General features: G+C 38.4%; 1 protein-coding gene across 1 annotated transcript in view; it reads left to right on the top strand.

Moving 5' to 3' along the window:
* galnt18b (UDP-N-acetyl-alpha-D-galactosamine:polypeptide N-acetylgalactosaminyltransferase 18b) overlaps nt 1–19,062 on the top strand; it is a 70,707-nt gene that overhangs the window by 11,583 nt on the left and 40,062 nt on the right. Inside the window, exon 2 of the mRNA XM_029428685.1 lies at nt 17,162–17,357. Within this exon, the coding sequence (XP_029284545.1) occupies nt 17,162–17,357 (196 nt within the window). The remainder of the gene's footprint in view (nt 1–17,161; nt 17,358–19,062) is intronic.

Here is a 19,062-nt window from a genome sequence, read left to right as displayed (position 1 = left end):
ACACACAGAGTTTGAGATGACAAACTGAGTGACGCCGCTGTATGAGGAGCCCTTCTACCTTTATAAGAACGTGTTTACTGTGGTGTATAGATGTGGGACTTGAGGCCTGAAAAGATTGTTCTGCTTATCGATTTTTCCATAGACAGGAAATGAATCTGCAACAATTTTGAAAATCGATTATTGATGAAAGTAATTAATAATGGAAAAATGCCCAAACAATTGTGCTGGTTCCTGCCTCTCAAATGTGAAGATTTATCATTTGTCATTTGTCCTTCATCTTGTATGATTGCAAAACTGAATATCTTTCAGTTTTTCGCACAAAAAGCTTTTTAAATGAGTCACTGTTGGCTCTGAGAACTTGTGTGTGGCATGTTAAACTTGTCTATGCATGTTCAATCAGTTAAATCGATGATGAAAATAATTGTTAGTTGCAACTCTAGCATGATTGTTGCAAACCAGATCTTTTTTTTTGTCAAAATGTTTTTACAGTCTTTTTCTACTGTAGCACCTTTGAAACTAAAACACATTTATCTGTCTGATTTCTATATTTTTACTACTAAAAAACTAAACAAAAATTCCTATAATACACCACATTCATATGAAATATAGAGTATAATATTTAGTTCTGCCATCCAAACTTCACTGGATTCTTTTTAAATGTATTTGTTTGCACATTTTAATATGCACTCAAATACATTCACATACAAACACACCTTTATCTACATTAATTTAAAGAAAATAACAGCTTGCGCAAGAGAGGTAGAAAGCTATACAAACACCTTTCATAAAAAAGATAAGATGAACAGAATACAATTAAATGCAAATAATGAGAAATGGAAAGGCTACTTCAAAATAAAGACAACAGGTAAATATAAAAGAGCTAGAACTTACATGCTACTATTTGTATTATTTCTGAATCCCCGTTTGCTTTAAATGAACAATACTGTGAGCACACAACTGGTTTTGGTCGTATTGTGCAGCAGTTGATGCCTGAAGTTCTGCACCAGCATCCTCACTTCCTGTCTGTGCCTCTTCCTGGTGCAAGTGCATCAAATATTCACAAATGCCTCTAGAATGCAAATGTTTTTCATAAATGTAGATCCAAATCCATTGTTAGGAGCTTGGTTTGTATACATGAGGATGTCTCAGCTGAATTGCACACTGATGAGAACAACACTCAGTGCATTACAGCTCCAGAATCATTGCTTTCAGTTACCATCTGTAGTCGTCTGAAGGTCGACATGGTGCATTTGTTGCTGTCAGAAATCTGTAATGTGTGCACTGTGCAGTGTTTTTGGTCACACGTTCATTTACCTCTTATGTTTTAGTCACATTTTCTTATAATAAAAAAAAGATGATCCATGCTTTTATTTTCTAATTCACAAATCCCTAAACATAACACAACTTGGTCTTGAATGCAAGATCACAGAGTATGTCAATCACAATAATGTTGATATTTAAACATATAATATGCCTTAATTTCCCCTTTTGTTTCCTTAAACTGCAGTCTAAAAGGTTTCTAGAAGCTTCTGGATCTTCTGACAAAACATGATAGGGTGACAGCCGTCAGGCAGTGCTTTGTCAGCCTGGTACAGAGGGCAGTGACTGCCATCAGCAACCAGCCGGCAGCCATTCAGTGTGAGGTGCAAACCCACACTGTGCAAAAAACTGCCTTGTGCTTTTGTGAGGCATCTGCTGTGAGATGATAAGGACTGGGCTGTTTTACTTTTTTGCAACACGGCATAGAGTTTTTGAGCTAATTATATATCTCATTGTATTGTTGTAGGAATAATGTTAGATACAATTATCCCTCAACCTATACGTCACGACTCCTGAGAACAGAGTAGGATGTAAAACAAGGCTTATTTCAACGTGATGAAAAACGCAAGAGCACATCTGCTCCGCTGTGATTACAGAACTGAAACACAGACCAACTAAACTTTGATATTTATGTACTGACAGCTTCTTTGCCAGCGCCTCTGAATCAGCAGCCTCAGGTTCAACACATGGACTTGCTGGACTTCTCAGTGATCGCTGTGGCTCTACAGGCTGAAATGCTTCTTATTGTTGCCTCAGTAAAAGAACATTTACTGTTTACGGTTCATTTTGGATGGTGCGATAAAACCGCACGACGCACACAGCCAACACATTCAGCTACCCTTTCTGTGTTAAGAGATAGGCATCAACAAAAATAATCTGTATATGTGTCCTTGGTTTTTTATGACCTTTGTACTAAATTTGTTTATTTTTCTGCAGTATTTTTTTTCTGCATATCCTACATTAGTTTTTCTTGGTACTAACTGACAATGTGGTAATGGTCATTTAATTGGTGCAATATCTGCAGTGGACAATAAAAATAGTTCTTATTATGTATATTAAATTCCAACAGTCCAAACAGGCGTTCAACCAGCTGAAGCCGGCATTGTAAGCCGTTGATTAGTTCCTTCTGTAAATTGACTCCCTGACTTTGTGTCATTTGAATCACCGAGTGACGTACAGACTGCAGAGTTTACCGGACTAGTCGTAGCTGTGAGTTTTGACGGTCTGGTCTTTTGAAAGAGAGACAGCTTCAGTGTTCGTAGGCTATAACCTACTCTACATAGCTCCTCTCAGTAACTCAGTGTGATAGTTACAGTTCATCTCCTGCACAACGCTGGCACTGAAATGCAAAATATGTCTTTTCTTAAGTAATAAAACATTTAAATGTATATGCATCCCTCCTCCGGATAAGATAAACTCTTTTTTTAACAGACTCACAACCGCTGTGTTGTTTTTGGTGTTTCACTCATTTGTTTATCACTGGAAGCCTTTTTTCACTCGAGGCTTGATGAGCCTCATTACTGGCCTTTAACTCGCTTCTTTACCTTTAACGGATGATGTGAGAGGTGCAACACATTTAGCCAGCTGCTTTTGCAAATAAAGAAAGCCTGAGGCTATTGTTCTCCCATGTCCTCACGAATGAGCACGCCAGTTCACACTTTCATCTGGGCTGTGACGCTTTATATGACTGAAACCAATGATAATAAAATGCATTTTATTTTGTGTCCAATTTTATTTTATTTTATAAGTTTCTTTATTTTCCATTCTAGACAATCCCCTGGAGAACAGACAACTGTTGTATTTGTATTTTCCCGTGAATAATGTGATGAAAACAAAACCGTTGAATCACTTAGGAATCACTTTGTCCTTATGTGCTTCAGAGTAAGGGCAGAGCTCTTCAGGGTTTTACAATCTCTAGTATATGTTATATTTTACGACCTCTAACATTTGTATCACCTTTCTTTAGCAACAAATCAGCAGTTTGTTGTTTTACAGACAGTGGCATATCCATCGAAAGGGGAGTTGTTCTCAATCAAGTGTCAAGATTTCTTTCCGAGCGAATCACTGCACCATCTGAGTTATTGATGTGTGCACCCTCTGTCACAACAACAGAACAAGTGACAGAAGTGTAGCCAGTGTAGTAACTGGTTGAAATGAAAAGCTGTCAATTGTTGTTCTTTAACAGAGTTAGGAAATGGTCCATTGCACACATGCAATATACCAATACTGTCACCCTAAAACATTCAACATAAACTACCTATTGTGAGAAGCCCTCTTTTCCTTGTTAAACGTTTACGTGTTCACAGAATATATATTTTATTTTGGTTCTGTTCCTGAACCTTCAGTCCATCATTCTGTCTTTTGATTTCCACAGCTCTTAATTTACACGATGCCATGTTTATTTCTACATGAAAGTGATACAACAGAGAAAATAGAAAACACAGATGAGATAAAAAAAGAAGCCTCAAAGGTCTCATTAAAAATACTCTCCATTAAAGGCAAGGGTAAATAACAAATAAGGACAGAGACTGAGCTGAAAAGCAAGTGCTGGCAGATGTCAAGGATGAGAAATAACCTGTAAAATAACGGACACAATAATGTAAGCAAAATAGAGCTGATATCAGTGCTGCAGGGAAAGTGATTCTTATCTTGTTTCAGATCAGTGTAGTGGGAAATGGCAGACACAGAAGTGAAAGACCTTTTGATAAGATAAACAATATTGCATTCACGTCTGCCTGTTCAACATATCAAGCATCGTGTGCCATGCAGTGCCATTAGTATGTAAAACAGCACGAGTTGATTGACATGTAGTGTTTGGTTGGAGTGAAAACCTGACTACATTTGGCGCTTGTTGAAAACAGGTGATTTAAATGATCTGCTCCTCCATAATGAGATGACACTTCTAATTTCAGTAATTCATCAACAGTGGGGCATAGAAACTGAGGCACAACCTTAAAATGAATCACCAATTAAATGTCTAAATGTGTATTTTTTGGTTGAATTTTGTGGTTCCTGGGTTTGACAACAAGTTTATCTCATTTCAGGCTGGTTGTATCCCTCCTCCACAGGCAGCTCTGCAGTTTGACCCACAGGTCATTTCTCCTCCTCTGAACAGAAATGGAGAAATCTTGATTGATATTGTTGTCCAGGCCTTCGGCTAACTTGCAGATGTTGAGAATGGATAGTCGGTTATCAAACCTTAAGAGCTTCAACCATTATGGGTCTGAGTCTATCTATTCCAAGAGCCTATTTTCTACTCTCCAGCATTTGTCTCACTTCCTCTCTCTGTCTTGTCTCCAAACACAATAATGTTACTATTAGCTCTGCCGGCTTTGAACCCATAACACTGACCCATTCTTTTTTGTTCCAGAGATGTCTTCTCCCAGCTATAACTTACCAGAAATTCACAAGTATACGCTGCTATTTATACTTCATCAAAACAAATTACAAACAAAATGCTCATGTGTCTTTAGGGTTTTGGGCTAATGGGTAAACAAAAGTACTAGTTTCATCCTTTTGATAGAGATGTTTTCTTAGGACACGAGTGCTTGTGTCAAAAGCAACCATCAAACAGGAAAGTGCAGTTGATTTGTGGCAAGCAATACGTATTTCCTAATGTCCTTCCAAAGATCAATAAAATGTCATCTTGTGTTAGTATAGAAACTAATGTTAGTGGTTTACAGTTTGAGATCCTGTGTATAATTTTTAAATTGTAGTCTCAAACTGCCACACAAGATAACATTTTAAACTCAGTCTGTTTACATGTGCACCAGAAACCAGATTACTCTTACTCATTGCAGATTGCATTTACATGCACTGTAGTTACCTGCTTACTGTAAATCAGTGTATACATGCTGCAGGTCAGTTATTTTCTAACCTCTGACCTTATTTTAGAAGCATGGCTTACTTATTCCACAGTAAGGGAAATATCCAGTCCTTTGCTCAAGTTTGCTGAGAGCGCCTAAGCCTTTGAACAAAGAATGTAATACGGCTTTAGTTGCTACGAGTAGCTATTGTAAGAGCAGATATTGTCAAAAAAGGAACAAAATACATTACAGGGAATGATTTGCAAATACGTTCAGTATCAACACTTTGCAACCTGTTGCTTAGGATGTAATCCATGTTTCTTTCCAAACGTATTTGCTGTTGTAAATTAGTAGTATATGATCGTCATATTTAAGAGACAGAGTTGGTGTGTGTGTTGGGGGGTCAGGGAACAGGCTCTGCAGTGGGAGCGCACAGCTATTCTTTACAGTCTGAATGTGTCTGAGTAATACAAAAAGACAACTGGAACCTGTGGAAGACTTGTGTGGACGCCTAGAGAATACCCTCAGTTTTAGTCAGACTTTTGATTAAATTATTTTAATCTCAAGGCTGCAGTCCTGCCGCAGTGCTGTATGAAGTCATGCACATATACATTGAAAAGGGTATTTGAAACATATATACATAGCTACAAGAAAGATATCCAACCAGGGAAATCAGGTTTTCTCTGATTCCCTAACCTTATTACAGAAGCCGAGTTTTTCATATTCCATGATGTTTCAGAAATCGGGTTACTGCAGAAACGCTGGTTACTTAAGTAACAACATCATTTTCTCTTGTTCACTTCTAATTCATTATTAGTGGTGTAAACAGTATGAATGTTAAAGTTTTCTTGTGTCCGTGTACCATTTGTCAGTTCTTCTATCAGCACTGAGAAAACCCCGGGAGATGAGCAGCTCTTTTAATAGAAGCTCTCACAATAGCTACGGTTCTTAAGTGACCTGTGCCTTATTTCCCTCAATACTCCCCCACTGAAAAATCAAGGAGCTCTCCACCTGAATAATTGATATATGCCCCATACCAGCTGTCCCCAGAGGCCATGTTCAAAAACAAAACATAAAATAAAATACTAGATGTCTCTGTCTGCTATCCAAATCCATATAGACTTCATTAATACAGAGCAGAGAGTTCTGTTTCTACATGCAGTGGGTGAGAACAAGACACATTTGATCAGTGTTTTAAAGATTCTGTTACTACTTATCAGTGAAATATTGAACACAGTATGTCAGAAACTTTAAAACTTATTAAGATCTTTTCCTATTCATTAAAAGAAAACGTCTTTGTGGATTGGTGCCATTGTAGGTGAACAACTTGGCTGGTATTATTTGCATTGTTAGAAAGGAATAGTTAAATATAGAAGACTAGAAATTCTCTGAGAACTCAGCAGGCCGTCTGTTGCATACGTCTAGTTATTTCACCAAAGGCCAAATAATTTATGATGATATAACTATCACTGACAGACCTTGACTTCTTGCTCTTTAAAGCCAAACCTGCTTTGATATTGATTCATAAACTGTTCCTCAGTCAAGTGTTTATTTTTTAAAGCCTATAGTTTAATCTGAGGATAAAGAGAGGGAACTGTTTCCTTTTAAATTTAAATCTCATCGTCTGTATGAGCAAAAAAATTAAAAGGCAAAGACACAAAAGGTGTCCGTTTTATGTTTTTCACTTTTTGTTTGTCACATAAACGCAGGCAAACACAAACCTTTTGTTTTTTTAGCAACATTTGCATGCATGGCTGTGGGGATGTCAATGTCAGTCGGTGGTTTCACCACTTTGGTCCAAACTTAAATATCTCTGTTGGATAAAGATATAATGCAAACATTTACAGTCCCAAGAGGATTAATCCTACTTACTTTGGCGATCCTCTGACTTTTCATTTAGCGCCACTAGCAGTCACTTTCTTGGCAAATTGAGTGCTCAGGCCGTCGCCATCTTGGCAGTGAACACCACCATGTAACTCTTGGCTAATCCAAAACTGTGTATCGTTGGAAGAGTCGAGGTGGGCCAAGTGATGCAGCAGAGCAGATCAGCATGTGAGATGGCACCTACCTGTCACTTAAAGCAACCACGCCCCTAATAATGCATAGCTTTAAGCCTTAATATAGGTTAATTAAAACAGTGGGTGGAATTAGCTATAGAAGCAGTAAACATGTTTTTTTCTGTTGTAAAGTTGGGGATTTTAACATGGTGGTCTATGGAGATTGACTCCCTTTATTGTAATTAATGTTAATGAATGCTATGAAACACAGTCCCAAAAGCAGCAAATTGGTTTGATGGAAAAATATAAGACAAATTGGTCTTGGTTGAGAAATTCAAGTAGTTATACTATAACACATTATTGCCAGTAAATAATTTGTATCCGCTCAAAAAATAGATGCAGTATATGATGGATTAAGGGCCTTCTTCACCCTGTACTTTTTCCTTTCCTTGCGTCACATCAGTTTATTTCTCTGCTCTCAGGTGAATTAAATATTTTTCATTTATTTCCTACGCTAGTGTGTGCTTTCAGGAGAGGAGCATACACCTCAGACTCCACTTTATAAAGAAAACAACCCCCGTAAAGGACAAATGATGTTAAGCGTGCGGCATAGATAAAGCATTCAAGATAAAAAAGTGAAAAGATACCGTGAAGAAGCACTTTTCTTTTTCACAGGCTCAGTGCTGAGGAAGTCAGATCTGATAGAAGGTTACAGAAAAGGCATCTCAGATGACTGAATTTAATTAAATAGCAAATCTAGCTTTCAAGTTGGAACAGTGGGAATGAGAAATGCGGCAAAATGTCCAGAGCTTGATATCAAATAACGTCGCCGCTGTCTCATAATTTCTGCTGCTGTTCAAAACATTGCTGCTAGTTAGTTGTTCAGTATTTGTCAGTGATAATGACATTGCATTTCTAGAGGAGAATTCTTCTCCTAAAGGAGGAAAAAGCACAAAAAAGGCTTTGTACCCTTCTGAAGGGCACAAGTGATCTCAACAGTTTAATGAGGAGAAATGAACAAAAGGGGTAGAGAAGACAAAGGCAGCTGCAAGTAAACATGACCCTCCTACTAAATTCTGCCACTGCATATTCCCTCATGGGAATAAACAAAGAGAAAGACAAAGCCACTAACCCCTCTCCTCTTTCAAGAGGAAATGCTAGTGTGACGTGCCATCTACTGATGCGTCCTAATGAGAGAATTTCCCTCTCCTCCAGTCACAGAGGCCCATACAGCACCTATACAGTGGTGGACTCAGCCTCCCAGCCAATAAACAGACTAATTGGTTATTAGCTGTAATTACTGTGACAGAGTTGGGACTACTGCGAGAGAGGATTAATAACATATAAACTGTGACTGTGCTGCATAAGCATGCACAGCTGATCACAGTCAGTGTGTAAGAGCTGCCGTGTTCTGCAAACACAAGTATCTTCTTCTTGATACACTTTTATGTGAGTGCGTAGGTAGACTGGTGGCGCTCGGGATGTCAAGAGTGCCGTGCACCATAAAAACTGACTCTCACCTCAGCTGTTGAACACAATTGTTTTAAGAGTTGAGTACTTTTGTTAGTAACCCATACATACATCTGCAACACACCTCACTTACAGGTTATAATCCTATTTTCCCCTCTTTTGGACTATTTTAACAGCAGGTATCAGTTTATTTAACCTGCATTTATTGATCTTTTACAAGATGTTAGTAAAACAGTTGCCTATTTACACATCTAGCAGACACAGAACAACCTTAGCTTTTATATTAAGCTATTTGAAGCTTCAAGCCACTAGATGAATGTAAGTCCAATATCTGTTCACCAACTAGTCGCTAACTTTGTGCTGTTTTTGCTGGGCAGGTAGCCGACAGTAAAGTGCGTTTATCAGAGTTTTTTAGCTGGAAGCATCTGCCTGCTGCTGCTGGAGCAGTGAAACAAAACTGTATTGTATTCAATTTGTGGACCAGGAAACCAAAACAGTGAGCTGAAAGATGCTTAAATGCTCTATAGAGCTCAGAGGAACTGCAGAGTGATAATTCTCTGCGGGTTTGTCACTGTCACAAGGACTTCTTACAAAACCAAAACGTGTTGAAAAGCTGTGCTTATTGATTCTCTGTATTTGGCTCATTTGTCTTTGCCAAATGCTACATGTTGCACATCTTGGCACAACATGGAATTTAATGCATGGCTTTTAGTAATAATACCCAAAGCAACAACCACTGCTGTGGTTAACAAAAACCTGTCCATGAATAGAAAGTTCCTCTGATAAAAACCAACTGGGTTATTTGTAATGGATGTATGAATGTATTCATGATCTGACATTTAAGGCAAGAATTGCAGGCCAACTAGATGCAGTAAATACTAAATGTGGTGCCGATTTCATTTTTGAGGGATTATCTGATGGGTACCCTATTTTATGTCTGGTTTGAGGGATATTTGCATCCAATTATGCTCACACCATATCATCCTATTATCTCTAGAGAGTGCATTAACAATAGCTACAGCATACCAAGATCAAAGGCAGTTATATAAATGTCTATGTTTGAAAAAGAGCACTGAGGCCAGTTCACCCGTTAGTCTGTAGTCTAGACTGTAGACGATTGATTCTAAACCTCAGTGGAAACCAGTTCAGAGATGAAACGGGTAATATGATTGTGTTATTTAGCTTGGGTTAGGATCCTACCAGCCATTTGTCCTATTACCTGCTGCTAAAATGGTGAAGGCAGGAACAGAGCGAGATGAAAGCATGACTCAGCTTCTGTATGTCGCTGTAAAATAAGAGCAGTTCTATCACAGTTCAACCCGTCTCTTTACCTGCAATTCAGAAGGGAAAAAAAACACAACAAGCTACACGAGTGTATTTGAGAGAGATGTAGTAGAGAGGAACCATCTGTGTTAAGCTGTTAAAAAATGCAAATTGGTCTATTTTTCTACAAACTACTTTTATGCGAGTACTGTGAAGTGGAGCCATGTCACTGTGAGTTGCTGTTGGAAATAAAACTACTTTGTATACTTTTGACACAGGCATGTTTTCATAGGTTGCTTTTGCAATGTTAAAGCTATACATATATATATATATATATATATATATATATATATACAGTGTGTGTGTATATATATATACAGTACATATATAATATTTATTTCAAAATATACATGCAAACAGCTTGAACGTTATTTGCTTGATGATACTATTGACCTCCACTCACTCGAGGTTTAATGAGTGGAATCAGTTCTCCTTCCAGGGTGATGATTTGGTGGTATAGTGGCAGATATATGCGAAGTTGTTCCACCTTGCATGTCAGGGATGTTGTTTTTCCATTCAGTAATGCTGACTTACCAGAAAGTCCTGTTGGCTTTCATTTACTTCTCTCTCTTTCTCTTTCTCTTGCTCCCTCTCTCCTCTATCCGTAAACGGAAAACAAAATGTAAGGTGTATTCAAGATTAGATGTATATACGATACGTCTTGTATTACTCCACAGCCTCAGTCTACGCCTCTCGCACATCCATTATTTCGATCGCACACAAGACACACACACACACACACACACACACACACACACACACACACACACACACACACACACACACACACACACACACACACACACACACACACACACACACACACACACACACACACACACACACACACACACACACGTCCATTGTATCATCCAGTTTGCTTTAGCTCCCTCTGTATTTTGTCACTCATCGTCGTCTTACTTGGTATATTCTCTTTAGTCTATTTATGTGTCCCTGTCTTATTGTGTCATTTACTTTGAGGGAACTAATAGCGTTTAGAAGACCAAATAAACCATTTTAGCTTGTACATTTATAAGCTATCCTTTTAAAATATATATATATTTTTGTAAACACTATTTTTTAATTATGTGACCAAGTATTGAACAGATGACAGAACCTCAGTGAAATACACATAATGTCACACGTAATATGTGCTGTGGACCATGAGGACATACTGTACATGATAGGGCAGGCCATGTCAGGTGCTTATCAGTCCATGTACTGTGTACCAAGTCATGGAGGTGTGACAGTAAGAGAGGCAATATGGTTGAAGAGTATTTTTGAGCTATATCAATATACATGCAGGTTATCTGTGTTCCACTGTCATGCATTAAATCCCACAAAGATCTTCAATTCTTACTTTAGGTCATTCCTTGTAATCATTGTAAAACAATCACACATTGCAATTCCACTGAAGGGAGATAAACCATATTATTGAATTAACACTCATTGTCATCTTAGCTGTCAGAGTGTGCAGTACAATTGCGGCATACTAAATTTGTGCAATCTACTTGGTCTGCATTTAACAAAACATCTGCATTGTTTAAGAATATAATTGTATTGGAACACTTCACATTTTTATTAAAGTACACTTTTATTCAAGTGATTTAATATAACGTTTTCCAAGATAAGAAGAAGGGAAAAGAAGCTCAAAGATCTTGTGTTGTCTTGAGCTGCTCTGCATGACGTCATGCATTTGGAAACATGTTAAATGTGACTGTGGTAGCATGCAGGAGATTTTCTGCACTAATGTCAAAACCGCCTTGAATGTGAAAAGTTTTAAAAATACTTTATCCCTGTTTAGCTGACAGCTTCTTTGATATCGAGTTGTAGAAACACCAGTGTAGCTTGAATTTTCATGTGGATGATGAGACCTGCTTTTACAGACTGATGTCTGTGTTGAGGTCTTCTCCTCCCTCTCAGTCGGTGTCAGACTGAATATACAATGAATGTTTTGACTGCACCACAGCGTTTGATGATGTGGCTTCATGCTCCGCTCTCATTATTTTGGATGTAAAGTGACAAAATGACTCAGGATAAATTGCAAACTGTCTGCTGTAATTGGAGGGGATTTACAAGCAGGGAAATCTGTGGAACAAAGAAATGCAGACTTGTTTTTAAATTGTTGTCTGGTTTCAAGGTCAAACAGGGATCTGCATCTGATTAAAACAATATTCGCTTGTCAGTTTAAGTTTGTAGTTACCTGTGACTTCTACAGCAGCCGCCTAAAGTATCACTCTCCGTGTGATTGTGAGGAGTTTGTTGCTCTGTTTCTCAGTGAGAGTTCAGTCAGGATGCAAGTGGGCTCTAAATTATTGAGGCAAAGCACAGAAGTGAACTTCGTTTGGCTTACTGAATGGTATGCAAGCCCAATATTAAACTGTTCAGAAATAGTGTGACTCTTTACATTAACCCTTAAACGAATGAGGGTTTTTTTTTTGCCAAACATTGCTACATACCTTTGGAGACCCAGTAACTATATATACATATACATATATATATATATATGTGTATATATGTTATGTTTATATACATATAGTGTACATTTTGCAACATTACCTGTTGCTTTCATGCTGTGAAAAAACAAGCCGTGTTTCCTCTGCCCTGCTTGACTCACCTTTAGTACCAGGTGCTTTTCTCTATATGATCAGCTGATCGCCATGTCAACATGTCAACAAACTGCCGTAACATCATCTTCAACACGACACTGGATGAATAATTTCATCGCTAACCAAACTACTAACTACTAAAAAAAGTAGCAGGTACTATCCATAGCTTTTGCTCACGAAAAACGAGCGAGTCAACTTGAGTAGAGCCGTGCCGTACCACGCTGTAACCTTTTACCGATTTTCACTAAAATTGTTTTTGACGTAAAAATGCGTCCCTCTTTCCTATCAGCGCACAATAGAGCTTACAGTATGGAGAGGCAGGTAAAAAATTCAGGCCTACAGCAGTTTTATCAAAAGTCTACATCTGTACCGCCGTGATTTAGGGTTTCATGGGAGTGCGTTCTCTGAGCTGGTAAATATGATAATGATTTGGTTTGAAATTCCAAACATTTTCCTTTCCACAGACAGGAGGAGGTGCATAAATATAAATTGATAACAATCTTTGTTGGGCAGTTTCATCACGGTGAACTATTTTTTATGGGTGCAAATTTAATAATTTAACCTGTGCTGCTGTGTCTCTAAAAAGTAGTTCATGTATAACCTGGAGGTTTATTGTTCTCTTTCAGCGACTTCTTTACTAAGTGTCTTTGTTTGGTCTCTAGTGATTTTAGTTGTGTCAGTGTGTACAAGTTGCATTTCTTTTCTTCTGCCTCTCCTCTGTGACTGTGCTAGCAGACAACTATAACTCAGTTGCCTTGCTGTCGAAGCACACTAAGTGCTGCACTCCACACACACCTGGAGTGCTGCTGTGAAGCTCAGGGAATACTTCACCTGTCTACACTCGCACACATACTAGTTTTTGCCTCGGGTATTTGGCTGTGCTTTACTAGAGTTAGCACCAAGGTTAGTTCACTGAATGTGTACTCGAGAGGAAACCACTCTCCAAACAGAAAGTTTACAGTAATTCACATCACGTGATCAATGAAAAACAAAGCATGTGACATATTTCAGTAAGGTTGTACTAGCATGTTTGTCAACTATCTACTCTGTGTGCACCACTGAAACAACATACCAAACAGATTACTATTATTATTGCCAAGGTTACCCTGTCCAAACTACACCAACCGCTGCTTTAGGGATTGACCGCTATGGAAACTGTCTCTGAAGGCTTAATTAATCACCAGCACAAGCAGTGGAATGAATGGACTTCAGGCTTACTTGCCAGAATTGACAGAACTTGTATCCTGCCCTTAGTCTAACCACAGTACTGTCTTATCAAGAGCTGACTTTTATATTTTATAATGATTCACTTAGTTTTCTTTAAATACAGGAATGTCATTGTGCTGCATAAAAGAGGGATAATTGTGTTTGTACAATACAGTAAGCCACTACATTTGCTACTGTAAATGTAAGAGACTTTAGCCACTCGGGTAGTTCGTAATCAGCATCATTACTTAGCTAAAATGTATACGTTATCATAAGAAATAAGGAATTGAATACACAAGTTAGTATTTTTACACAGTACCTCACCATTTACAGCCAACACAGGACCGAACATGAACAGGTAACGATCGGCCGTAATGCGTACTCAGGGCCAAAATGAAGTCGGCCTGCATTAAATCGGCTATTCATTTTGGCTAGATGAATACCACTACACTAACTGGTATTTGTTTTCATGGTCGTCCCTGTATCGGCATGCCACTAGGAATGCAAGCAACCCAACTCCTTTCAGCTCTTTTGTAAATTGTGAATCAGACCCTTTCTTCACCCTCCTAGCTCTTAAGTGCTTGAATAATTTAGTTTGAAATAATTAATTAGCTTCTTCCAAAATTTCAGAATTAGCGTTCATGATTATAATGGTAGTGTAGCTTCGTATTTAACTCTCAGACATGAGAATGGTCAATCTTCTAATCTTACTCTCGACAAGAAAGCAAAAACATATTTTCTTATGCTCGAACAATTTCTTCAAACCTGCAATAACGTTTTTATTTTGGCCACTTTGCGGAAACAGAAACTGATTCTGAGCACAACATTTACATGTTGTTGTCACCTCTTAAGTTGACATGTTGAACTTGTTAGCAAGCAGTTGCTTATTGACACGACCAGCAGTTACAGAGCAACATTATTCTTTATTTGGAGTTGTGTTTCTAGCAAACTAATGAATGGAAGTCCAATATTCACTTTCCTTTTGGCTCTGTTTTTGGTCTCCACTAACCAAGCTAGTCGCTAAACTGTGTTTGTTTGCCGTTTGGTGCTGAGCAGGTATATCCTTCGGCAATCTGCTTAAAACACATTCATACTGCATTCACACACACGCACACGCACACGCACACACACACACACACACACACACACACACACACACACACGTACACACACACTTAACCTTGTCTTTTGCTTACAGTGTCACTGAGGACTCGAAGCCTTTTTCTTTACCTCTTTGGGTGTTTGAGGCCACTTGGTTTATGTTTATTCCTCGCTATGTCATTTCAGTTTTAACGTATTATAATTGTGTTCTCAAACTTGAGATTTTTTTTTAAATAGCAACAAAAACAGCAGAAAACACAGATATGACAAATAGTAAAAGAGAAATACATCTTGTCATTGTTCACAGCTTGCATTTCATTTTACTCTGAAAACAAACAAAACTGTTCATTATGTCTGTCCGCCTTAACCTGAAGTACTGAAAGTACATAATAAAATGTGTCTCTTTTTATTGTTGTATAGCCTCAATATGCTGCAGGGGTGTGATACTTGTTTAGTGAAATTATTAACTGATGATACCAGCACCTATTTTTTATTAAATTTAATTTCCTGCTGACATGTTCCTCCTCAGACATTTTAATTAACAATAAGCAATTGTTATCCATGGTGTGGAATACTAAATCCTTTTCAATTAAGTATAAATTATTATGAAGTTAATTATGTAATATATAATTAAACACCCTCTGTTTGCAGTAGTATAGGTTGTATTCATTTAAGCTTGTTTCTATATACTCCAAGGAGGCAACAATAATACAGTTTACAATCTTTATCTGCAATCTTGGTGTACATGAAATAATATTCCACATTTTTCTCAACTTCCCTGGGTTGCCACCACCAACCTCTCACCAACACCTCCATATGTTCCCAGATGGTAGATATCACTGTTCAATAACTCTAAAGCTCTGCAATATTCAGTCCTGACTGCGGCACACTGTTGAAACCCTGCATAACTTTCCAACAGGTACTAAAACTCAGTGATGAGATAAGTGCAAACAACCATGAGGATACAAACTCAGAACAGTAAGAATTTTGAAAGTACATTAGCTTCAAATAGGCCAAACCATTTTAAGTGCAAGTGCAAATAGCTTTAAATGAGACAAACCCACATACAGAATATTTATTTATTTATGTATATATTTGTTTTACATTTTATTATTGGCCAAGGTGCAGTCAAAACAGATGGGTTTTCAGTCTGCGACCAAATATGTGAAGACCTTCTGCTGCCCTGATTTCAATGGGGAGCTTGTTCCACCATGTTGCAGCTACGATAGCAAACAGGCACAGGAGGCCAGCACCAGTGTCTTGAAGCAGATTCAGGCACAGGTAGTGTAGGAGAACTTGGGAAGGTTAAAGACCAGTCAGGCTGCTGCATTATGGATGAGCTGTAGAGGTCGGATGGCACATGAAGATAGACCTGCCAGGAGGGAGGTTCAGTAGTCACGGCGTGAGATGAGAAGAACCTGGACCAGAACCTGCATTTTGTGATGTGTTTTTATTTATGATGCAAAAGAAGAAATGATCACTTAAATTTCAGAATCATGCAAGTGTATTTGGAAATTAATTGTGTATTATTCATGATGCTATCACTTCATTTGTATCTTTTATATACTGTAATTTTTGCATTTATACCACTCGCCTGTGGTAAAGCTCCCTGACTGTTAAGCACACTCAGAAGTTTGCCTCTGAAGTGCATTAAGACCTCTTGGAAGCAGGACAGAATTTTTAACAGATGCCAACAGTGTTTTATGGAGTCTGAACATGAACTGAGTCTATGAACAAGCTCCACGAGAAGTAATATACTGTTTGTCACACTAAATGTGTGTTTGTTAGACGTCTCTCTGCTCTGAGTGCTGTCAGTGCTGCTCAGCTATAAAATGAGTCAGAACTGCTCTCATTTTGAACCCTCAAGGTTTCAGCCCTAAAGTCGTTCTAGTGCATAAACAGTCAGAGAGAAAAGTTTACTTACTTCAAAGATGATCACACAATACCACTTGATTAATTATGAAAGAAGGCTTGTGTGTGTTGCATACTTTCAGGGAAATTAGATTCACTTTCTCCTCTCTGCGTAGGTCAAAGAGCAAGGGTAGCTACAGAACATGCCGCCAGCTGCTGGAAGAGATTTACTTGTTTGTTTCCACGACACCAGAGCTTCTCGTCCTGTGTACAGTATGAACTCCTGGTGTTTCTGTGAAAAGACAATCAGTCTCTGAAAATAACAGACCATATTTCACCTGCTAACATACTGTGATTATGTTATTGCTATCATTTTTCCACATCCCTTAAATGTCACATTACGCACAGACTCACTGGTAGCTTAAAAAGCTTTGGCCTGGACATATATTCATGCTATTTGTCTTCCTGTGCCTCCTAGAGACTCCAGGGAAGGGAGAGGACGGTCAGGCGGACACATCATTCTCTGACTCGTCGCTGTTTGCTCACTGGGGTCAGGAGCTTGGCCCGGACAACCGGCGGGTGGCATTGAAGATGTTCCAGTACTATGGATACAACGGCTACCTCAGTGATCGTCTCTCTTTAGACAGACCGATACCAGATCTCAGGCCTGATGGGTAAGACTGCAAGTAGAATGGTGCTCAATCACTGTCCTGTTTATATGCCACCATAGATCTATGAAGTATCCTATGTTTGCATACATTGTTTATTTCTCTGTTGTTTTCTGGTACATCTGAACAACAATGTTGAGACGGATTTATGTGTCCAAATGTTGTGCTGCTGTATGTCAAAACACTGTGTAGGTCATTTTATATTGTGATAACAATATACTGTATGTTAAAATATGATAATGATTGAACAATTAAAGTACTGCATTACATTGATGATAAAGACTAATGGTAGAGGCACAGTGAAGCTGTTCTTTAAACTAAATGCCGACGTCAGCGTGCTAACATGCTCACACTGACAATGCTAACATGCTGATGTTAAGCATGCATAATGTTGATAGCATGTTTACCACCTTAGTTTTGCATGTTAGCATGTGAGCATTAATTAATAAACACAGTGCAGCTGAGGCTGATGGAAAAGTCATTAGTTTTGCAGTTATTTGGTCATAAACCAAAGTATTGTACCAGCGCTAGATGAACACTCGGGGGATCTGAGATTACAATTTAGGGGGAATGTGCAAACATGTTTAAAATCAATCCAATAGCTGCAGAGACATTTCACTCGAAACCACAACCAATTGGCCCCCTGGGGACAGATAAAGTTTGACTACTTTGACTTTACTTGACTTGACTTGAAAGTGAGCCCCATGGTGTGCTAGTTCAAAAGTCAGGGGGTCACCAAAGGCATACATTTTTTGGGGACCATGAATGTCTGTACAAAACTTCAAAAGCTGCTGGTTTTATCTGATCTACAGTCAAAAATAAAAGACTGAGTCTATTGTAATATAGACAGAATATTTAAAAAAGTTGCAGATTCATTTTCTGTCAAACAATTGACAATCCTTTTAGCTCTAGTTTGAATGTATCGTCATATCGACCAACCTTATCTACCCTCTGTGCTCTTTTTTTTTTAGCTCTGAGGAGAATTCACTTTTCAGTGTTAAACAAAGAAACTCATGAGGCACTTGTCATAAAGCACATTGGTTTTAAGTGCCTCTAATTGAACACCAATCTGCCTACAGCATTCAGCACAATGCTGCTGATGGTGGCAGGACAAATGAATATTTTCAAAGCTCTGTGCCGTTTGGGCACGTGGACAAAAAGCAATCCTGCAAAGTCAATGCACCAACATCTTCACAGGGAATTGCTCACACTACATCGTAGACTCAGTTCAGCACAGCTCTGATGTGCACATGTTAAAGGAGCGCACACAATGACATCCTGGTGTGAAAGTTTACACAGTTCAAAGTTCTTCAAGGAATTTTCTCTACTGAACATCACTAAACTCCCTTGAGACCATTCCCGCTCATACTGGCTCTGTACACGCACCCAAAACTGTTCTGGGGGATACACATTCTGCACACACTTCCTAAAAGTAGTGACCACGGCATTCTGTGAATACAACAGGCATTTGACAGCATGATGTGATTCCAGCAATGGGATTTTGTTATATTTGACAAGCAGGACTGAAAATGGTTTAGATGGTTCACAATTCCCTACACAATTCACTCTTTACAATTAAATTCAATGGTCATTTCAAGAAGGATTATTATAGGGAGCTTACCACGGATCTTGTTACCACAATCTTCATATTGTTATTGAGGTAATAATTGTCTTCAAACATATTTGTGTCATTACACACATAAAACATTAT

The sequence above is a fragment of the Cottoperca gobio genome, chromosome 3, assembly GCF_900634415.1.
Source record: "Cottoperca gobio chromosome 3, fCotGob3.1, whole genome shotgun sequence".
Classification (NCBI taxonomy): Eukaryota; Metazoa; Chordata; class Actinopteri; order Perciformes; family Bovichtidae; genus Cottoperca; species Cottoperca gobio.
Note: the sequence above shows the minus strand (reverse complement) of the source record. Positions and strands in the feature narration are given on the sequence as shown.